Raw genomic sequence first — 24,227 nt, 5'->3', positions numbered from 1 at the left:
TGCTAGAAGGTAAGTTAGGTGGAACTCATAAAGACACTGGCATAGGAAAAGACTTTATGAATAAATCCTCAGTAGCAAGGGAACTAACACAAAGAATCAACAACTGGGATCTCATCTTTTTAAAAAGCTTCTACACTACAAGAGAAACCACCAACATAGCTAAGAGACAACCTACAATGTGGGAAAAATTTCCTACCAGCTGTTCCTCAGACAAAGGTCTACTATCTAGAATATATAAAGTACTAAAAAAAAATCGGACCCTCCAAATATAAGGACCCAATTCAAAAATGGGCATCTGAAGTGAACAGACATTTTTCAGACAAAAAAGTGGCAAATAAATATATGGAAAATGTTCATCATCACTGGTCATTCAAGATATGCAGATGAAAAGAACATTGAGATTCCACTGCACCCCAGAAAAAATGGCTGCTATCAAGAAATCAACCTACAACAAATGTTAGCAGGGTTGTGGGGAGAAAGAAACCCTTCTCCATTGTTGGTGGGAGTGCAGACTGGTGCAACCACTATGGAAATCCATATGGAGATACCTCAAACAAGTAGGACTGGAAGTCCCATTTGACCCAGCCATTCCCCTGCTGGGTATCTTCCCAAAAGAATTAAAAGAATCATACCACAGGGATATATGCTCACCCATGTTACAGAGGCACAGTTTGTAATAGCGAAAACTTGGAAACAGCCCAATTGCCCATCAAATGGAGACTGAATAAAGGTGTGGTTTTATGAAATGGAGTACTCCTCAGCTATAGAGAGACGTTTATAGCTAGGTGGATGCACACTGTGGCCATACTCTTAAGTGAAATAAACAGGACACACATGTGTAAAATCCAAATAGTTTCTCAGATGTGAAAAACTAAAAGTGTAAATAAGGATCAAAATGTATAACTGATATTGTGTAACAGGAAGAAAAGTTCTAAAGGAGTAGGGCAAGGGGGAGGAGTATGGGAAAGGTAAGAAGGCAAAAGAAAAACTATGAGAAAAGGAACAAAATGGAAACAAAGTCTTTGTAATAGGAAAGGGTGGAGAGGGTGAAGGGAGGTCAGGGGAAAAAATAACCAAGATATGTCACATAAAGGTACAAGACTCCAGTGATGTATGGAAGTGTACTGTGTACCTCAAATGCACCAATAAACTTGATGGGGAAAAAAAAGAGGAATGAAAAGAAAGAGAGAATCCCACATTTTGGCAACTAGTTGGATGGGAAGAGGAAAATACTTTTCATTTCTAATGTCTGAAACATAAAAGTAAGAAGATTTTGAACAATGAAAAAAAAACCGAAACTCATAGACTGAAAGTAAAATGATGGAAAACAGTTCTGAATGAGACAGGAACTCAGAAAAGTGCAGGGGTAGCTATCTTATTTGCAGACAAAGCAGATTTCAAACCAAAACTAATTAAGAGAGAAGAAGGTCACTATACCCTTGTAAGTGAAACAATCCTAGAGGAAGAGATGACAATCCTAAATATATATGCTACAAATACTAATGCCCCAACTATACAAGACAAATACAAAGATTCATGAAAAACCAAATAAGCACTAATACAATTGTAGTGGGGGACCTCAATACCCCATTTTCACAATTAGATCTAGACAGTAAATCAACAACGAAATACTCGAACTGAACCAAGCTTTTGAACAAATGGACTTAACATACGTCTACAGAGTTTCCACCCCAGAAAATCAGAACATATATTCTTTTTGGCTGCACACAAGTCATTCTCCAAAACAGACCACATGCTAGCTCACAGAACATGTTTAAGTAAATGCAAAGGAAGTGAAGTTATTCTGTGTATATTATCAGACCATAGTGCAATTAAACTTGAGATTAATAGTGTAAGAAACTGTAAGAACTTCACAAATACATAGAAATTGAGTAACACTCTCCTGAAAAACCAATGGGTCACAGAGGAAATTAATGATGAAATCAGACAGGTTTTACAATTTAATGATAATGCCAGTACAACATATGGGAATTTATGGGACACAATGAAAGCAGTTCTATGTGGGAAATTCATAGCAGTGAATGCCCACACTAGGAAAACAGAGTGAGCTCAAATAAACAATGTCAAGCTGAATCTTAAACTCTTAGAAAAAGAAGAGCAAGAGAAAGCCAAAGCTCATACAAGGTATGAAGATCAGAGCAGAAATCAATGCAATGGAGACTAAGAGAACGATACAAAAAAGTCAATGAATCAAAGAAGTTTTTTGAAAGAATAAATAAAATCAATAAACCTTTAGTCAACCTTATCAAAATGTAGTACTACCTTAAAATTAATGCTAGTATTATTTTAGACTGAAAAGTAACACCCTGTCTCTATAAATACTAATTACAGAGTTTTTAAGCTATATAAAATGAGGAGTACAGAGAAATCTATTTATTCTCCTGTAATCTTTTTTCAATGAGGATTCTCACCACAAATCAAAGTATTTGGCAGCTATATATCATGAAGCTCATAAATTCAGAATATTTTATGAACTTAAAGCCAAAAAGATAACTCAATCTCACGAAGTAATCTCACCGAACAAAGTAATACTTCTAAAAAATGCAACTAATATATTAAGACAACAAACGCTTTCAAGTTGGCGCACGTTAGACACTTTTAGACTATATTTTGAGTCATTTAAATGAAAAAGCAATGATGTTAATTTTCAAGCAAACTGGTCAACAAGAAGGCAATAGGGACTCTGGAAAGTACAGTCAAAGTACAAACATGGCGAGTTACCTCATATTCCTGGGAAAACTTCAAATTGTCATTTGCTTTCAACCTCTCGATGTGATCGGCAAGTTCCAAGATAGGTGTCGGGGGATGGCTAGCCATACCTATTGAAAAAGGAAAGAAGAAAGATATCTGAAAACAAATGAAAATGATGTAAACTCTTCCAAAATCTAGAGAGCACTGTAGTTAGACATGGCCTGAAAACATGTGAGTAGTAAAGATGTTTTAGGTGAGGAAGCAGGCAGACAGTTTGGTTACTCAAAGCAGGACATGCTCTGGAGAGGTGGATTTTGGGCTCAAATAGAAAAATCCCCAAGAGTAATCCCCAAACTAACTCTGCTAGTATAAAAGAAAGTGTCACTGCGCTACGAGTCAATGAGGTTAGCTAGTGGAGAGATCGGACAGTCGGGCTTGATGTCAACTTCTGCTTTGAGTAATGACTGTTACGTCATCTCAAACCCCTCCTCCTGCACTGTGTGAAATGGAAATTGTGTCGAACTGAATGGTGTTGAGTGAATTAAGAGAACAGACACTTAGAAAGGCCTAAAAGGAAAAGAGTAGTAGTCTGATAGGAAACATAAAGTGACTTATGCATAATCAAGGAAAACTAACTGGAGAATGAAGGTTACCGGGGTAACCGGAATCATCTGAACCTGCAAGGGAAATGATGGTGTGAATAAAATAAAATCGAGTGAACTTGTTTGAAAAAAATGAAATGGATATCCCGATGTACCTTCAAAAGGACAGTAAAAACTGTGGCGAGTTTTTGCAGGATTCACCACATCTTGTGACTAGATTAAGATTGCGTTTAAGGTTTCACAAACCTGTAGGTGACTGACATTCACATGCAAACATGGACACAAGAAATGACATGCACCACAGCTCGCTGACGACCATCACTGACAACACACCAGACGGCAAACTCAACCTCAAAAATGTTTCCACTCGTAGCAGATTGTAGACCTTGGGGCTGCAGCCTTCTCCTGGACATTTATAAACGGCCACACTTAACCACCTGACGGTATTTCACACGGGGGCCCCAGTATTCATTCCCCAGTAAACTACAATCTACTCCAGGTGTAAGCATCTTTGTCCACGAATGGAGCATGAATTGGGGGAAGTGAGCACACGGTGACAGGACAAGGAAGGGACAAGGGTGGATAAAGGAGAGAAGGCAGAGATGAGGCAGGCCGACACATCATAGTTCAGTCAACCAGCTGAAGATGCACGAGCCGCAGATACCGTTAGGAACAATCCGCTGTGCACTTTGCCATTTCCTGTGCCTTTCTGTTTTCGCACTTGCCACATGATCTGGGTGTTGTTTCATTCTGATTAATTCTGCAAGATAATCCTGAGACAGCCCTGCTGACTCCTGTCTCAGAAACACGAACTTCAGCTGGCTGGAGAAGTCTGAACTAGGACGCCCCCGGGGAAGCCCGTGAAGCACAAATCTCTCAGGGAGGAGCTCAAACTGGAAGCCGTGCTGACTGTGTGTCAGGGGCGACCTCCGCACCACACGGGCTCCAGAAGGACGGCCGGGAGTCAACGCGACATGGAGGCACTTGACAGGCTCAGAAACCGCGTCACCGCTGGACCTCGCCAATCGGGTCTCTTTATCTCAAACGCCAAATTACCAATGGTTCTGGCAGATGAAGGAAAAAGCTGCTTTGCTTTCTCCAGACTATCATTCAGCACAGTGCTGTGAACTGTGCTGGTTCTGAGGGCTGCGAAGATCTGCTTCCAGTCAGCCGAAACCTCAGTTAGAGGTCGGGCAAGATTTAGTTGGTTAGAAATAGAAACTCTTTGTTGGTGATGTAATTATACATTCGGACCAAAACTCTGGAGCCCTTTCGGCAACTTTTGCATATAGAGGGTAGAATTGAAGTAGCTTCCATTCTGTGGAGGAAGAGTGTGTGTGTGGGGGCGGGTGACAGTGATCCGATAATTACGGTGAATTTAGCCAGCTGAGGTGCTCCCCAGTCAAAAGAATGGAAAGGCAAAGGCACAAGACATGAGGCTCATCTGGGAATGGGATGGACCGATGGAGACACCACTACAGTGCTTTAACAGAGAAAATAATAGAGACAAAGATGTTGAGACCTTTCCGAGCGAATCGTGGGAGAGAGTTACTATCATATATGGACTGAGTGGTGGTTTGGCTAGAGAGGGAGGACACAGAGCCAATCAGGGAGGCGTAGGGGACTGAATGACTGCTCAAAGCTGCAAAAAGTAAAGCCAGTTGGAGATGGGAAAAGTATTAGTATAACAGCAGTAGAAGACCGTAATAAACAACCAAAGATGTGATCAACATATTTACTTTGGGCATGCACTGGCACATGGTCTGGAAGTATTATTTGGAAGTTAATTACAGAGAAATCCAAGCAAATCTGTGCTTATTCTTTCTAAGTCAGAATATACAACACATGCAAAGATACTGTAGCATTAAAGAATCATTACTCAAGGCCTGCCAGTATGTACCATATTGCACCAAATTTCTAGGCAAAGTAAAAATGACAGAACGGCTGTTTCATTGAAATGGGGGAGCTTGTGGGGATTGAATGGTACAGGAGACAGAATCCTGGCCCAGATCACTGCATGTGAGTTTTACGTTTGGTTCTACCCACTATGAAGAGGGGCAAATCAATTACAACTGAGCACACATCAACCTCTTCATCTGTAAAGTGAAAGGCGGGGACTGGGTAAATTCTGGAGCAACTCCCTTCTTCACAACTCTGCTTTCTACCACGCACTGACAGATTCTTCAACAGACAACGGTGTATTGGATGTGGTTCTTACACAAAGCTTTTAAAATTTACAGCAACTTTTCTCGAGGGATGGGGACCATTTCCTTTTTATAAACAAGAAACTATTATGCAGTTGAATTGCGTACCTTTTGAATTAGCTAAGTTTAATGGCATTTGTTTTGCTTCCTAAACATGTATACAATAGATTATTACACTGTGTAATTGCAAAGTCTGAATGACATAAAAATTATGCTAATATAATAAACCTGGAGAAAAACTAACCTGAAACTCCTTCCCTCATATTAGAAAACAATTATCAAGGATTCAAAATAATGTTGTACAATGCTGCAGAAACTTGTTACCCGGTATTGAAGAAAGGATACAATATCATCAAATATGTTATATTCTAAGGGAAGAAAGGAGACACTAAGGAAACTAAGTTGATTTCATTGTAACATCTTCTCCATGCTTTGTCATCTAACAACCTGGCCAAGTACTCACAATGCAGAAACGAATTTACTTTTATGAGAACAGTATTTTTCACATTTGAATCTGAAGTGCTTTAAACCTGCTTTTTGTAGGCAAAGAATGAGGTAATCAGATCAATGAAGTCAGACCATCTGGATGTAGAAGCCAGAAACTGGTATTTTCAAAATTCTCTAGCAATGGCTCTCAGGCCTGTGTGTATTCATGATGGAAACGGAGGGTAGCCTGTAACTCTTTTGTCTTTCTATTGAATAATCACATCAGGATTTAGGAGAACGAGATGACCTTTTCCCTGCTGCCTTCCATGGCTCTCTCCTGACTTCCCATTAGTAAGTCTAAGTCCTTTAGCTATTATTAGCAGCCAAGAACTTGAAGCACTATTAACAGCCAATGAGGACTTGCTCTTGCCAGGACCTCATCAATTCAAAGATACAAATGCCTGACACAGACACATTTGAAAGGCACATACTGCATGTGAGCAGCGCTCACACTGAGCTACAATATCCGCCGTTCCAACCCGACACAGGACAGATGCAGTCACCGAAAGCTGCCTCAGGCTGCAGGAACAAAACCCGGCACACGTTTGTGACCATGATGTCACTGTGGCTTTCTCGTAAGAAGTAAAACTTGAAAATCATGGTGTTTTAAGCTTGGAGGCACCTCCGAGGTAACTTCGTCTAGTGTTTTCATTTTATGCGAGAAGATTCTAAAGTCCAGAAATGTCAAATGACTTGTGCATGTCAGCTGAGACGGTAAACAGTGAAAATGTTAACACGCATCTCAGGTATATTCCTACTGCACTATTTCTGTAGTGCTAGTCTTTGTCAGCTCAAGCAGGGCAGTCTTGGTGGCCGAGGGCATGGGCTTGTGAGCTCAGTAACTGAAGAGGTGAGGGATTTGGGACAGTACACTCAGCACTTGACAAAGAATGATACTCATCCTCCTTTCCCTGCAACAAGCAATTTAGGAGGCTGTGTTTTGTTCCCTTACTTTTGAGAGAGGCTCAGCAAAGAGAAATGGTTCTGTCTTACATGAAAGATAACAATAAGCATGGGGTGAACGGCAAACAATGCTCAGTCTCAAAGTCAGAACCATCCTGAGGGCTGGAGAGGGGGGACCTTGGAGAAGGGCAGCTACTGGGCTCAGCACTTCCTCGACCAAGTGGCAGTGAAGGTCAACAGTGCTAGACGCCTCTGGTTTCATCTAGATCACCATGTGACAATTCCTGGCTTTCAATGTTGAATCAAATTTTCTTGAAACCCAGCAAACTTGACAGAGGCTTCTGTTTAAAATAACAAAACACTGCCTTTGTACCCATTGGAACTAACATCAAAGAATGCCTAGGGACAGACTGACTGCCTACACAGGCAGGCAAGGGACAGGATACAGAGATCTGCACCAGGGCTGTAAAGGTGGGCACTTCTCGGAAGTGGGTTCATCCTCTGAGGATTCGCTTATCTTGCCCACTCTGTAGCCCAAACCCACTTATTTTATCAGAGAGGAAAACGAAGATCAGAGGACTTGCGTGAGTTGATCAGTGTCATAGGTATCTTCAAAGTTCGGTCACACAGGGGATGCGGCCCCAGACCTCGCCACTGCTGGCTTACAGTGCTTCTCATGATGCCACGAAAAGGGTGACGTGCACAGAACTGGTCCTGGAAGGCTGGGCTGTTGATATAACAGCACAGATCATGGGCTGTCCTTAGTTTGGGAGGACGAGCTACTGTGAAGACCTTATTTAGCGTCTCTTTCTCCTGCTCCACTGCGGAAGACTGGATACGGGCGGGCATTCATATCCACACCCATATTCCTCAATTACTTCTTGCCAAGACATTAGTCAAGAAAATATGAACTAAAGGTATGATTTCAAAATGTTAAAAATAATAGCTGCTATTTGGCAGATAAGTTTTTTAGAAAGTAATTTACGGTATTTTTGCTTGTCAAATGTTCTTACTGTATTTTACTAAGTTATTTAGAGCATGCTTACTTATCAGACATGCTTAGCAAATACAGGCTGAATATTGCCAATCTGAAAATCCAAGATCTGAAATACTCCAGAATCTGGAAGTTTCTGAGCCCTGAAAAGAGCATGATTAGGAACCAAAGAGAAGCTAATGTGGTCATCTAGTTAATGGCAACAGCCTTGTGAAAACTGTACCTACCTGAAGCAACAGTGATGGAGAAAGAGACTCAGTTCACTGCTGTGCTCTTATCGCAGTATGTACACTACTTAGGGCACAGTAAGCAAAACACAAGTATTCTACTGTTTATGATTTCTCTTAAACTAGTAATAAAGATCACAAGAACGATGACTTATGAGGTGCAACCACTTCTGGGTGAAACAGTGATGACAATTTCACTTGACCAACGAGGGGTGTCATTCGGTGAAACTTCCTCTAACAGTACCTCCTGAACTAAGTGCTGAGTGGCATAGTTCAAACTCATTCTCCATGAAGAACTTCTCAAAAGGCAGAATTTGAACAAACCATGAAATTTAACATTTTGATCCCAGGAACCAGGGTTTGCAATATGTGTGTGAGTCTTCATTTAAGTTATGCGCCCACATCTCGAATGGCATAAAAATAAAATATGAGAAGGAAAGAATATTAAAAAGTAGATTTTGGTAGCGCTGATCCAATTCATAGCATAAACGGACCTAAGCAGAGGCTTTGGAACTTCCAAAGCTGACGCGGCCGCTGTGCAGGCATTTCTGCTGCTGATATCACAATTTCTGAGCTGTTAAGTTTTTACGAGTTTATTTTTATTTTTCACAGCCCATCAGTCACCCGCCATCCGTGGATGCTTGAGGGCAAAACATATTAAGGTCAACTACAGAGTGAAAAAGCAGCTTCTATGTTGTGACATCTGGTGATGAATTCATAACTCTCTTTTTTAGAAAGATGCAAGCACGAACAGCACAATTTCATTTCTGTTTTCATCTCTTCTGGGGGTCTGGGATGGGAACCGGGGCAGCAATTCCTGTAGGGTGCCACGGAGGGAGGCGGTGTCCGGCCTTCCACGTGACGCTGTCCGCCACATTCGGTCTTACACCATTGTCCGCACTGCAAAGAGCGCGTTTCTCTAAAACACTCGACTTCCTGAATGGCTTTGTTGGGAAGAAGTACGAGTGTGAGCACATGACTCACGTGGCTTTCTTACATATCCTGGCCGACTGAAAATATTATGTTTACCTGTGGTGTAAACATAACGCATATGAACAGGGGCCACGGGCCAGAGAACTTAAAGTATCACTACAGGATCTTCACAGTATTTAAAAATATATGTGATATTTGTCTCCCCTAGGGCCCTGCCACATGGCTAGATGCAGAAAGAGCAATGGTGGCACGAACTTAAGAGCGCGTTTCTCTAAAACACTCGACTTCCTGAATGGCTTTGTTGGGAAGAAGTACGAGTGTGAGCACATGCCATGACTCACGTGGCTTTCTTACATATCCCGGCCGACTGAAAATATTATGTTTACCTGTGGTGTAAACATAATGCATATGAACAGGGGCCACGGGCCAGAGAACTTAAACTATCACTACAGGATCTTCACAGTATTTTCTCTAAAACACTCGACTTCCTGAATGGCTTTGTTGGGAAGAAGTACGAGTGTGAGCACATGCCATGACTCACGTGGCTTTCTTACATATCCCGGCCGACTGAAAATATTATGTTTACCTGTGGTGTAAACATAATGCATATGAACAGGGGCCACGGGCCAGAGAACTTAAACTATCACTACAGGATCTTCACAGTATTTAAAAATATATGTGATATTTGTCTGCCCTAGGGCCCTGCCACACGGCTAGATGCAGAAAGAGCAATGGTGGCACGAACCGAAGAGGGCTTGGTACTGCTCATGAGAGCACCAGCTCCAACAGCAAACTGTGGAGAGTGGTGACTACGACCAAGGAGGAGTCCGTGCATTCGGAAATCTATAAAATGAAACAGTTAATTGCATCAGCTACTTAAAAGGAGAGAAAATCTAGAACAGTAACTCTGTCCATTTTCATACAGTTAAATCTAAAATAGCAAGCTGTGCATATTATATTCAACAGCCTATCCAGATACTGTACACATTTTGTCTCTGAAAAAACTCTGTACATAAATTTGAAAGTCAAGAAGGATATGTATCTATAAACTGGCATGTAGCATATCTTTCTGGAGGACAAAACTACAGTAGTGAATGTCTCTTCCTATTTACTTTATGTATGTTAAGAAAAAGAAGAAAAATTAAAAGTGATGTGATAAAGGGCACTATTCTCTCAGTGTGCCCATTTCCTCCTTTCCTAACAACTATGAAAAAATTCAGACATACTAAAAATTTCAATTACACCACGAACACCTGTCTAGCCACAACCGATAGGCAATTCTTTAAAAGGCTTATTGATGTATTCCTTTGTAATAAAAAAAAACACGATATAGTGGGAAGGGATGCTAAATTAACTCGATTAAACAATAATAAAAGAAAAACTGTCCCTCCAACCAGGCTAATGAACAGTCATGGTTTACTGCTAGAGGGAAACGCAGCTGTCCACTCTCCCGAATGCAGACTCCATTTCTGCCGTCCACAATGACATGTGGAGCTGAATAAAACTTCTTTCAAGAGTGTCTTCAACGAGTATTTTCTTTTCTTTGTCCATAGCCATCAGATCTATAAAACTGGATCAGAAGACACTTCTAATAAAATCCTATCCTACCTATCTGCTCTTCTCCTCTAATTTGCTCACTTTGTTCCACCCTCTTTAGTGATGGAGTCTGACCTTGACTATGACACTAACCTATACCCCTGGGTCTCTATTTGGGTCTGGTAAAGTGACTGGTGATGCTGGCCACACCTCTCCAATGACCTCTTCCACTCTGGTTCGGATCATTGATAATTGATGATTTATTCATCTTAACCATTATTATCTTAGGAGAGGAGGTAGCTTAGGTTTTCTCAACTACAACTTGGCTGTCTCTGGCTGTCTGCATCCGGTAAGACAGATAAACCCTCTAGCAGAAGAGCCTTCAGTTGTGGAAGCTGAACATCCTGCTCTCTTGCCGCTGGAGAACCATGCTAAACTGAGAGCAACTGGATTCTTGTCCCCAATTCTGCAGGTTTACTACTCCATATTTCTCCCACATCCCCACCCACATAAATTTAGATGGTTAAACTAAAAGCAACAGGTGTCCCATCCTTCTCTTTGCGTTTTAGCTGAGTAACAGTGGACAGCATTTTGACCTCTTCCTGACCAAAACGTGTCTGTGGTACTGTTAAGCCGTAAGCTCGACCAAGAATAAGTAATTTAAAAAGCAAATATGAATCTTTCATTCACATTTTTAAGGAAAGAATTTATATAATCAGAGAACTGAGCAACGTGCTTCCCTTACCATCTAGAAGGCTGGCTGCACTTCAAGTGGCAATGTTTGCTTGCTATTTTATCTTTCACAACAGACTCACCAGGAATGGGAATCAATTTGCTTTCACTGGCAAGTTCTGTGCTAGGTGCTGGTATATAAATCATAAGCCTCTTATTTCATCACAAGACTTTCCATGAATACATGGAATATTAAGACACTATTTATGCATAGCATTATTAAATATTCTAAAATGTTACCATGCCTTGGGATAAGTCATATATTTATAGACATGATGTATATAAAATCATATCTCACACAGTGAAATATAAGTACTTTAAAATATAAAAAAAATTAAGTCAAATTAAAGAACTTGCTGTATAGCAGCTGAAAAGGGATCACTTCATTTTGTCATTCAAGAAAACTCTTGATTCTTTCTGAATAAATAAAGAAGAAAAACGCCCCAAGAAGTTTACTTGGTTAACAACCCCACCTTCAGCTCTTCTCGTAGTGGCAGATAATGAAGGTAATTCATAGTCACTGACTGGAATCCACGCTAGCTGAAGCCAACGGTCACATCTCTGTGAATTTTACATTCACAGCAGAGCCCACTCCCTTTGTAAACTGCTTAAACTTTCAGGACAGCAGGCCACACCATAGGGCTTGGGAGGAAGAATGAGTACTTACTCCTACAAATCAGCGTGCAGGGGATTGCTCCCCACCACTGATGGGCTCAGCACAACACTTTCCATGTGAGCACTTGTGTTAAGACCTTAGGACGATTTCTCCCTTTCTCCTTTTCTTATTCCTTTTGCCTACTTTATGCCATCATCCATGTGGTAATAAGTATCCCTGGCTCAAAGTACCTTCTTACATATTTCTATCCCCATCTTAATTATGTAAAATCATTACTGATTTCAGGGATTAGCGCCACTTCAACCACAGCATTCACTTGCCTTCCAAGTGATTTGTTTGAATTTAACCCGTTCTCTCTATAAATGGATCTAGTATTCCCACGTTTGTTATGAAAATAAGCTTCTTACTACAACTCTCGGGTTTTCCATATTTGAAAAATTACCCATAAAAGTGAGAAGATCTCTTGGGAAAACCTCATAGATATCAGATAAAACTGGATCAGCAGATACGTCTAATAAAATCCTATCCTATGTTCTCTCTCCTCTAATTTGCCCACAGAGATCTCTCAGGAAAACTCATTCCTATTCACAGTCTTTTCTGCATAGTTCCCACCCGTACTACGTGTTTACACTGGAAGCTTGTGCAGGCGATGAGGGGTAGCAGTTGGACCGGCTCTCTGGGCGCCACACCTGCCTTCCCACTCAATTCGCCCGCTGTGGCTGTTTCCACCCGAAGACTGAGTTTGGTTCCCACGGACTGCTTTCTACAGAAGCACTGTAGTGAGGCCCAGCAAGGTCTCCTGAAAAATATCGCCACCCTCTCTGTTTCCGAAATGTATCGCAGGTGACGAGGCAAGTGGTACAAAGCACACTGCATATAACTGCTGTGGCATTTGGGTCCCCTATACCCTGAGTTCATCAGCATAAAAGTACATGAATTTCCAGGTCTGTTACTATGAAGAGCGCAATAGTTTGAATTAGTCAGCACACTCCTATTTGAAAGGGCAGTAGGACAGCCAGATTTGCTATAGTATGGGATGTTTCACATCAAGGTGCCTTAAAGGAGTAATTCCCCAAGGCGAGCTGAGGAAATGCAGCGACCCTGGAGAACGACTCAAGAGATTGTTCATCTGTCATGCACAAGTTTTATGGGTTCATTTTTAGCCTTTAAAATATCACAAAAGATATTTGTTTTGATGAAATTTATTCTACCTTTTATATTTATGAAGTTATAACGCTGCCTTCTGAAAATTTAGAAAGTCTAACATCATTTAAAGTAGAATTTTTTTAAACACCCAAACTTGGCTGGGGAATTTAGCTCAGTGGTTCCATCGCCTGCTTTGCAAGTGCAAAGTGCAGAGTTTGATCCCTGGTATGAAAACAAAACAAAACAAAAAGAAAAGCCACATTCATGACTGTATAGTACAGCCACTTTGAAAATGCTGAGCCTTTCTTTCAGTCCCAGACTTACCACTATGACCCATGCATGAGTAAAAGAGACAGTATGCTAAACATAATAAATTATGTATTTTCAATTATAAGTATTACACAGAGGATGGAGAGTTTAATAACTCTGTATGGTACTACAGAGGAAGTTAGAACATTCATTTAACACTCAAGAAACCTGCCAAGAACTTGGGATACAACATTACAAGCAAGTTTTTATCTGAAAGATTTCTTAGGTCAGCTCTTTACCATTGTCATTACCGTACATTATTCAGTTGGTGCCACTCGGCTTTGTGATTTTAGACCCACTTATCCTTCGTTAGTTACCAATCACCTGGTATAAACAAACCTTGGTTGAAAGAAAGCAAAAGAGGTGCAGGCTCACAGTAACAATATTGTACCAAATGCCCCTCAGGAAGAATAGTGTTTTTCCTCTGGTGAAGCCCGTAATGTTAAGAAAAATACATTATTTTCCTTATCTCAGTCCCTTTGAGAGTCTTTCAGTAAGAAATGTGAGCTGGTAACATATCGTATAAGTAATATGTTAAAATGCTGCCTCTTCTTCCTTTTCTTTCTTCCCTCCTTCCTTCCTCCATCTTTCCTTTCCTCCCTCCCTCCCCTTTTTCAGAGAACCATAAGCACAGACACATAGGGAAATAGAGAAGAAAGCTACGCTGTCCCAGTGCAATGAATGATGTACACATTCATCCTTTTATTCACTTTGTGAGGAACCGACACTGTTCCATATTGGTGTCACTGAAAATAATAAACTGTGAGAAGTCCACACTATTGGTAAATATTTCCATAAAGACTATAGTTCTTCCAAAACTTGAGGAAGAGTGCTTGCTTCGGCAGCACATATACAAAATTTGAAGAAGAATCACATCTCTTTCTTTGCCCCACACCCCACTTCAGGTCTGCATGAAGAACTTAATTTCCTTTCAGACTTATGCTTGGATGAGCCTCAACGTCATTCAAACAAAAGGATGAAAAAGATGATTCAAAACCAGCTGATATTTTCATCTTTCACGACAGTATCGACTGGGCGTTAAACTGTGAGTGGAGTCTGCGTTGGGGACAAATGGGTCAGGCTCTTACCTGGGGTCTGGAAGTTAAGGCGCCTCAGCTCTACGGGGTCTGTCGGATGGTGCGAAGGGATCTCCTTACTGTTCGGGATACTGCTCTTTCTAGACTCAGACTCTGCCCTCTTCCTACGGGGAGAAAATTAAAATTTAAGAATTGAAGCAGATATAAGAATTAAAACATGCTTTAAAAAAACACAAAAAACAAAACAAAACAAAAAGCCATCATCTTCCACCCTTGAGTGTTCATTTCAAAACGTTAACCAGCGAGGTTGAGAACCTCGTACAGGGTGCTTTTCCTCCCTCGGCTTATAGTAACTCTTCGGGTCTAAAGCTTTTCGCGCAAGTGGATGATGTTAAAGTCTCCCTTCTGCTCTGGGGTTAAGCAATTTGGTGTCTTTGTCTTCTGGCTTTATGGGGTATTGGTCAGATGTGCAAATAACCTCTCTTGTTCAGTGATTCTCTTCTGTCCTAGTTCTACTATGAGGAACAGGATTGTGTTTCTAACAGCCATCCTAATATTGCTGTTACTGGACGTGGCCTCAAGTGGAATAGCTATTTCTGCCGCCTTCCTCTTTGTAAGGATCTGTAACTCCTGTGAGTACAGGATGGAAACACACTGGATTTTTCCATGAGGCAAATAATACTTGAAAGATATTAAGCTACCCAAAAACGTACACGGAGAACTGGGGTCACATAAGACCAACATTTCTTTTCTCTTTCAAAATGGAAGGAAAAAAAAAGAGTGTTGACTATTTATGGCGGTGTTGAACGATTTGTGGTTAATAGTCTGTTAATGAAACTCAATCACAGAACAATCAGAGAAAAAGTAATTTCACCCTACAGGCAGTCCAACTCTCTTGCTAATTATTCAGTGTACCATTAATGGTGCCTTGTTATAAATATGATTTTTCATACTGTTCATCTTATGGTGTTTTTAACATTCATTAAATACACATGCTTAAGCTGTCATAATATAACTATAACAAATTTGTAATAAAGAAATATCATTAAGATTTCTTTATGCCTCTTTTTAAAAAAATCCTGACAGTTACCTTGTAATAGGTTAAATGAGATTAAACACCTCTTTAAACAAATGGAATGGAATCCTTTTTATCAGTACCTGTCTTCAGTAAATAATAATCACACTTATCAAGAGGTGCTGAGGAATTAACAGATCTCATTTGAATTCTTCTCTTGTCCCCACTTCCTCAATGCCTCTTTGCTCTTGGCTCCCCTTTTATTTGCAAAAGCTGTACTTCCACTTTTTTGTGTCACCGCTTCTGTTTCATCCCATTTTCTCCCCTAATTTCTTGTTCACCTTCCCATTTGAGAAACATCTCCCTACTTCCTCTTATCTTTTGTTTTACTCTGTATTTACATTTTGCGTTTCTCATGTAAGAGAAATGACACGATACTTACACTTGTGTGCCTGATTTATTTCACTTTTTATTAGGTCTGGAGGTGCACTTATCTATCCACAATGACTCGAGTTTATCCCCTGTGTAGTACTGTGTCTGCACTGTATACAAACATCACATCACACTGTCGTTATCCACCCATCTCTGGATGGGCATGGCAGCCTTTCCAAGACTGAGCTATTATAAACTGTGCTGCTATAAATGTGGGATGCAGGTGTCACTGCAACACGATGACTTTAACCCTTTTGAGACGACACCTAGAAGGGGAACAGCTGCACTACATGGAATTTCTAGGTTCAGTTTTGTGAAGAATATCCACTCTTACTTCCATGAGGGTTGTCCTAGTTTATACTCCCACCAACAAGGGAGGTGGCTCCTCCTGCCACTCCCAGCCTCACCAGCATGTTTTCTTGATGGCACATTAAGCACTCTTTCTGGAATAAGGTGGTATCTCAGGCTTGTTTTAATTTCTATTTCTCTAAAGGCCAGAGGCGTAGAAGATGCTTTCATGTTTATCGGCCATTTGCACTGCTTCTTCTGAGAAGTGTCTGTTCATTTCAGACAACCATTTTCCACTGAATCTTTTATTGTGGGGGGAGGTCTGTGCGTGTGCGTGTGCGTGTGCATGTGCGTGTGTGTGTTTTTTCTTTCTTTATTCTAGATGTTAGTCCCCTGAGAATAGATGAAAATTTTTTCCCCATTCTGGTGTTGTGTCTTTACTCTGTAGATTGTTTCCTTTGCTGTACAGAAGGCTATTAATTTAATTTGAACCTATTTATGGATTCACAACCACTGTGTTGGAGTCATACTCCTGCCACCTCACCTCTGCCTGAAGCAAAAGCATTCTTGTTTCAGGACAGGGCTGCTGCAGAGGGCTCAGGTCCTCCTTCCCACCCCCACCCCTGCATGTGACTGTGGTACAACTCATGATCTTTGCTGTGGCAACAGGCTCTCAATCAATGCCAACCAAGTCAGTCTAGGAAGCTGGAGGACTCCTATTAAACAGCCTTTCTTTCCATCTCTGCTCATCTGTATACAAAAAGGCCAACCAGGGGATGAAGGGAAGGTTGGTGTGAAAGGGATGTGTATGGATTTGCTGGAGTGCAGAGCCTTTGGCGCAACATCCTCGAGGAAGTGAATCCCGCTGGGTAAGTCCTAGCAGACACCTTGCTTTCTAAGCACAGTAGCTTAGACTGACCTGTCTCGGGATTTCCTGTTTACTCCTCAAGACAGGTACAGCCCTAGCACAGAACGTACTGCCACGCCATACGTCCAGCCAAAGAAACGAGTCTGAAATGTGCCAAATGTATTGGCAGCTCCTGTCACGTGGAGCAGAAAACAAAAAGGAAAGGAAAGGAAAAAAGGAAAGATGGGTGTTGGTGAGGAAGAGAGGAGAAGGAAGAGAGAAGGCACTTAGAAGACCACGTGAAAGAATGACCAGCTTCCGAGTAGGGACGCCTCTGCGTTCACGCTATGGCGATTTCTCCACAGCACTGAGATCCATTTTGCCCTGAAGATGCAAAATCCAAACGGGCTAATGAAATGTCACTGGGTGCACTGGGCCATCCACCCCACAGGAAACTATGGTTGGCCTTCTCCCTCCAGACACTACGACGACGGCCCCTTTCATAAAAGGAGGTACAGATTCTCTTCTTTCCTGATGTGCCAGATCCAGGAACTGAAAGTTAAGATATTCTCCATTTCCAAACCATCTTCCTGGCAGGTATACGAAAACTAGAACCAGAACTACCTGGACAAGAACAGGACTGCACTCTTTTCGGGTACAGTGGATCTGCCTCCTTATCGGATTTGCAGGGCCAAGTGACATTGACCTGAGAGCTAGCAAGGAACCCTCCTCAAGGAACTTGGCCCATTTCTCTTCCACCAGGAGAGCTGGAAATCACATTCTTCTCAAGATAGAACTCTCAGAAACCCAGAGTATGAGATTAAAATTATGTACAATTCTTACTTGCAATGAACTTCTCCCTCATTCTGTTACAATGAAATAACCTGCAAGACTTCAGACTTTCAAAATCCTAGTCAGCCAGGAAGACTAGCTCCCTCCTCCCACCCTCCTTAGTTTTGTTTTTATCATCACAGGATGGGCAGTTTTTCTATTGGTTTTTTTAAGTCAGGGCTTCCTATGTAGTCTTGGTTGGCCTTGAACTTGAGGCAATTCTGCCTCAGCCTACCGAGTAAAGGGGCTACAGGTATGCCCCACTATGCTGGCTCACAGTGTGGATATTTCTGCTCATAGTCTTATCACAGCATTTTTAAACATTTCTATACCAGAATGATTTCTTCCTAACACAAAAGGATTTCTAAGACAGATGTATACTATGCAGCACTGGTCTTCTGTGGTAGTAATGGCAAAGACTTTTAAAAAAATGGAACATGCTGTGATAAAATATAAAAAAGCACATCGTGTTTTTTTTTATTTATTTTTTTGTGTTAGGGATCGAACTCAGGACCTTGTGCTTGTGAGGCAGGTGGTGGAACCACTGAGCTAAATCCCCGGCCATACTGTGTTTTGCATGAGACCCAACATACATGAAAACTGGAACATTTTTTTGATAAGTGGTCACAAGTCCCATTATTCTCATTTTTAATTACAAGAAATACTAGTTGGAAACAAACTCCAAATTTTTGTCGTGCGGTGAACAAGGACTGTGGCGCTGAAAGGGAGAAGAAGATCCCATGACATTTCAGAGGCACCAGGGACTGCTCCTGATGTAGCACTATCTGAGATATAATAAGGTACAACAAAATGCTGTTCTCTGGTCTAAGGGGTGTTTTATTTCTACTTTTCCCTGCCCCTCATCTGTGGGAGAAAGGAGAATAAAGCGAGGTTGTGTGAAAAATCCTATTTATTGTCTTAGAGCAATGACACGTGGATTGCTGGGCATGGGCTTCTGAGAGAAATATGTATTTACTTGACTTTTCTGCTCTCAGTATTCAAAGAAGTTAGTTCCGACATTTCACAATTTTGATACCACAAAGAAAGTGATCTCAAATCTTCAGAAGCTACTATTGGGTAGGTGTCAACTATAAACACTGCTCTCAAATTCCTCTGCTTATAAAACAGAAGATTAGAATATGATTTATATATTTTTTCCTGACTCTGCTCTCAACAGGATGGGAAGGCAGGGATTCTGCTGTAAAAGTTGGACAGGGCTGCAAAGCAAGTTATAGTTATATCTGTAAGTACACTGTGTGGGTTCAGAGGGGCTAAGGTTTGTTTTTCAGCCAGAACAGGTTTTTTTTTTTTGCTGGAATAATGGTAACTATTGATGTACACAAAAGCAGGAATCATCACAAGATTTCAAGATGCCTATCTCTGAGTGTATGGCTTGCTGGGCCAGTGTAGAATAATTTTAGAGGATACAGCACATAGCAGTTCTCAAATGGGAGTGTGCTGAGGACCCACATGGGAGCTTTGGCTCAATGCAGCCCAGAGGTCCTACGCTGAGGGTTTCTGATTCTGCGGTCTCAGGTGGGGACTTGGTACCTTCATTTCTATCGAGATCCAGGGATGCTGATGCCAGTGCTGTTGGCTCATGGACCCCTCTCTGAGGAGATCTGGGCCCCTGGGGTAGAGGATCCCTGAGATCTTTTCCTTAGTTTCATCATGAATTTGCATACATATTTGTGTCTATGCATACCCACATATGTGTATAGATACACAAGTGTGTGTGTATATGTATGTATTTTTTTATAGATGTTAAAAGCTGGAAGTTTAGAGTAATGATGCAATCATCATACAGCATATTTTTACCTAGTTGTTATTGCTCTTGTCATGTAAGGCTGGAAGACATGGCTAATAATTCTGGAGGAGGTAAGAATTCTCCCTAAAGGTATGCATCAATATCGCTGGGGTGTGAAAATGCTAGTATTCCTATATTCAGATCAAATCTGAAAAGTGATTTTCAGGAAAAACAAACAAAACAGAACGAAAGGGCTTATGGGACACCTCACACTTCCGTTTTGCAGACAACATTAACACACACAAATGCTCCTTGACTCTGCCCACAAACACAACTGAGAGACTGGTTTTATGACCCTCCAAGTCTGGCTTCAAATAAATAAGCATTTGCTTAGTTTCATATAGGCAAAATATTTTTCTCAATCATTTTAATATGAAATGATCAAATATTTGTCAATCTCCCACTTGCCAGTTAGTACCCCACCCCCACCCCTATCTTCAACACCTCCAAACTGTCAACATCTTACTGAGCATTGAAGGGCTTTGTTCTCTATTCCTCACCTGTCAGGTTTACTGCTCCATTTTAATGCAGCAAAAAAAGAAAAAGAAAGGCTAAATGTTAGTTGGCCAATGGTAACAAGTAACCATGACAACCAAGATTAAAAAAAAAAAACACTGCACAAAGCAAGGACACATAACTGACACACATTAGGAAATCACAGTGTTTCAAAATACTAAAAGGCCACTGATCATGAAGTAAACAGAGGATATGCGGTCACCCTGGTGAACATGGAATTTGTGTGTGTGTGTGTGTGTGTGTGTGTGTGTGTGTGTCTGTGTGTATTAAAGTCACAGTCACTTGTATCCGTCATATACAAAATATTGCTATCATTAATTATATCCCAGGAGGTGTTAGATGATACAGATATAATATGATTTTTATAAAACATCCCATGAGAAAGCTACAAATAATCTTAACGAAAATACAATAACATTTCATTTATTTGAAATACAAAGTCTTCCGTTAAGATATATGCTATTCCTTTAAAAATTTGAAATATCTACAAACTGCACTGCACAAAAATTTGCAAAATTCAACAACATAACACACGCTAGTGACGTGGCAGAAATGATCGCTTCAAACACATTTTGACGAGTAAAGCCATCATCAATCTTTTTTTCAATATAGGATTAAATACATTTTCAGTTTTGGAAAATACAATACTTATCATCATAAATCCAGAGAGCACGACCCACCTATGGAGCTGGGCTAATCCCGGTGAGTGTTTTATTGCCTGTCATTGGCAGCACAGATATTTCTTCAACAGAGTGCCACTGTCCTGAACAAGACTACTTCATGCTCAAAGGTACTTTGCACCACCACGGCAGATGTTGACTGTTTAAATATTTCTTTTGCAGAGGCCCTGGCCTTCAACTGAAAAGTATTAATCCAAACAATCTTTACTTTGAGGTAAACTGCAAAGCAGTGAGTTCCCAATGCAAAAAGAAAACTACTGTCTCTAAGACCAACAAAGCATGTACCCATGGTGCCGAAATACACGGAATTATTCCATCTCTTACAAGAGAGAGAAAAGGACAAATTCACATTTAACTTGTACAGACACAGACAGACAAATGCACGCACACCCACGAGTAAATGAGGAGTATGGTATCAAATTTATAAGTTCGTTCTTTTTATTCTTAATTTTGAAAAGATTTACCTCATATGTTTAGGTTACAAAATGCTTGCTCGTTTTTAATCACTGACTATTAGAAAATCCAGTGTTGGAAAATCTACTCCTCTAGATGGAAGAAAATCACTGAGAGAACAAGCAGTCTTATGCTTGAGTATTCACATGAATAAATGTATAGTTAACATCCAAATCACATTCCATGCTACAGAGATGTCAGTCTCAGTACATACATGGGACACATTTGGTGTAAATATCTAAGTTTGACAGATTTCAGAAATGACAAATATAAATGAATGACAGACTGAAGTTTTTATTATAGCTTTTGCCGGGTAAGAGGAAGGCGATACTGAGTGATGGAATACAACAGCGGAGGGTAAGGAGTCTGTGAAATACTATTTAATCTGTAAATGTAGCTATTCCACAGAGTTCTCTGCTGGACACTCTGCTAGGCACAAGGGATGCAATGAGGAATAATAGCATATTCGACTGACAGTATAATAAAGAATGGAGAAAATGGGCAATTACAGAAATACAGAGGTTCTCTAACAGAAAAGTAGAAAATGTTCTAAGGGCACAGAAAAGAGAGTTGCAAGGCAGTGTGAAAAGGTAGTGGAGGGACACTGGCTGGGCTTTGCTTTAGCATCCTCGCTTACTTGTAAAGGAGGAGTCACGGCTAACCAGGCCGGAGGGAGAGGCCTGGAGTAAGAGGGAGTGCATCTCAGGCACAGGGAGGAGCTGCACCTTGGCCAGAAGACAGAATCCATCAGCACCGTCCCCAGGGTTGGATGTGGCAGTATATTTTTAGGTAGCATCTCAAAATATTCTGGACTACATTTATTTGATAACTTGGAAATATGGGTACAGTTGATAAAACAGAAGAGGACTAAAACATTAAAGTCAGTGTCGGGGGTTGGAAAAGCTGAAGTCTACGTTTCAGATATGTCTCTCTCATGGCCCTCATATAAAGAGTGAGGCTAGAAATTATTTGCTCTCTTCACGATGTTCACTCAGGCTAGATTATTATCATTCAAGAAATGCATGACTCTGGTCTATACTCCACCCCCTCACCATATAATAAACAATTCTCATCCGAGAATGCTTCCTCACAATGTCAAGCTACACTTTATTTTTATTTATTTTCTCTGTAAATGATTCCTGGACAGTTCTAGAACTAATGTCTGAAAAGCGTTACACAGTAATCTGAGGTACAGGTTAGATAAATACAGAAGAACTTTCAATTACCTTCACCCATTGTAATTTATGCAGGTGGATGTATGAAGGGAGGCTGCATTCAGACAGACACACACAGAAACATACACACACACGCACACGGCAATGCTAATTCTTTTACCTGTTTTTTGATGATCTCAGATCATAGATCATTGTTATTTAAAGCTTAATTATTATCTAATCTACTTACTTTAGAAATGAGTTAATGTAGGCCAAGAACAGTGGCTTAACTTTTCACCACATTTAGCCACAGAGCTGGGACCTGAACATAGGTTTCTTGATGCCCAGTTAGAGTTTACTACCTGCTATCTCTAAGATTTACATTTTAACTCACTGTATATATCAGGTATACAGTATGCAACTTCAAAAAACAATCACAAAACAGGAAAATTTCTAACACTAAAAGCCTATCAGATATATTAAAATTTTCCTATTTTTCAGATAGTATATTAGGGACTGTAAATGATACTTAGGGTCTCTGTGATATTTTTGATATTATCATTGTTTCTAGGTAAACAAATAAGTAGCATCAAACGAAGTCTAATACAATGACAGATGACATGATTAATAAGTCTCAATGTCTCCACAGACAGCTAGATAAAATGGAATTATTTATATGCACAAACCATTTATAGTCACTGACCTACTCCTAATACCAGTGTCTTGTGAACAGGCATATTTGATTAAGGGATTTTCAAGCTGATGTGGGTCAACACTATTTTATGTACATTCCCTCTCAGAACATTATTTGTATTCAGGAAGTGAACTATTTTTTACAATAATTTTATAAATAGTAATAAAGCTATTTCAATTGTGAGTCATTGTCAAGGACCTACATACAAACTAAAAGGCACCTACAAAGAAGGAATGATGTATCACATATTTAACTTTGTTCAGAATCCATACTATAAAAGACTCTATTCATTGGGTACAGATGAAATCCTCTGTACCCAATGAATGCCTCATGATAATCAAGAAGGACATTGTTGGATCTACTTGAACTTCAAGTCAGGAATGTTCTTTACTGCTGAAGTATGCATTTCTATTTCAGAAATGCTTCATGCGCTTTCAGATGGTTGGCTAAATATACTTAGCATTCGAGCATGTACGCATTTTCCAACAATTGCATTAGACGATGCTTATATATGCATACAATGAAATGAAAATCTTTTAACAGAGGCATAAAACCTTTAAATACGATGTCTCTTTTTGTAGGATTAGGAAAAATTATAACTGGGATATTTTTTCAAGCAGAAGCAGATGAAGTCAAGAAAACTTAATTATAGGTCTTCAAAAAATGAGGGTTTTAGTCCTCAATTGCTTCAAATTTATATAACTGATTATATAACACCAGCCATATCTCTGCTAAATGGTATGACTTAATGATAGCCAGGGGTATCCTAATGAAAAACACTTTTAGACACGAAGCATGCATTCAATCAAAAATGTTGTATGATATTGTCTAGAAATGCACTTGTCAATAGGCACTTGTTTTCTGATTTGAATTTCACAGTAGGATGTAACCACTTGAACAAATATTTCCACTAAGACAACTAGAATTCTAGTTTTTCTTCTTCTTTTTACATTCTTTTGTGGTAAGACCTGCAGCACACACACAGGGAAGGATCCTAGCTCCTGCTTGGACTCAAACAAGGCATGTAACTATTCTGGGGCACGTGCGTTGGTCACACTTCCTGCCCTTATTTC

The 24,227-nt window shown here is 40.3% G+C and overlaps 1 protein-coding gene across 12 annotated transcripts in view; it reads right to left on the bottom strand.

The window, feature by feature from the left end:
• The window catches only part of Ptprd (protein tyrosine phosphatase receptor type D), a 290,150-nt gene that overhangs the window by 106,065 nt on the left and 159,858 nt on the right, over nt 1–24,227 (bottom strand). For 10 of the 12 annotated variants that reach the window (XM_010630988.2, XM_019208469.2, XM_010630989.3 and 7 more), the window contains 3 exons: nt 20,158–20,169; nt 14,489–14,601; nt 2,743–2,840 (listed from right to left, as the gene is read on the bottom strand). In XM_010630988.2, the coding sequence (XP_010629290.1) occupies nt 2,743–2,840; nt 14,489–14,601; nt 20,158–20,169 (223 nt within the window). The remainder of the gene's footprint in view (nt 1–2,742; nt 2,841–14,488; nt 14,602–20,157; nt 20,170–24,227) is intronic. The other 2 variants (XM_010630991.3, XM_033757641.1) reach the window with 1 other exon arrangement.

Source organism: Fukomys damarensis, unplaced genomic scaffold (genome assembly GCF_012274545.1).
Source record: "Fukomys damarensis isolate Sample0158 unplaced genomic scaffold, DMR_v1.0_HiC HiC_scaffold_31, whole genome shotgun sequence".
NCBI lineage: Eukaryota > Metazoa > Chordata > Mammalia > Rodentia > Bathyergidae > Fukomys > Fukomys damarensis.
This window is presented reverse-complemented; position numbering and strand designations above follow the sequence as displayed.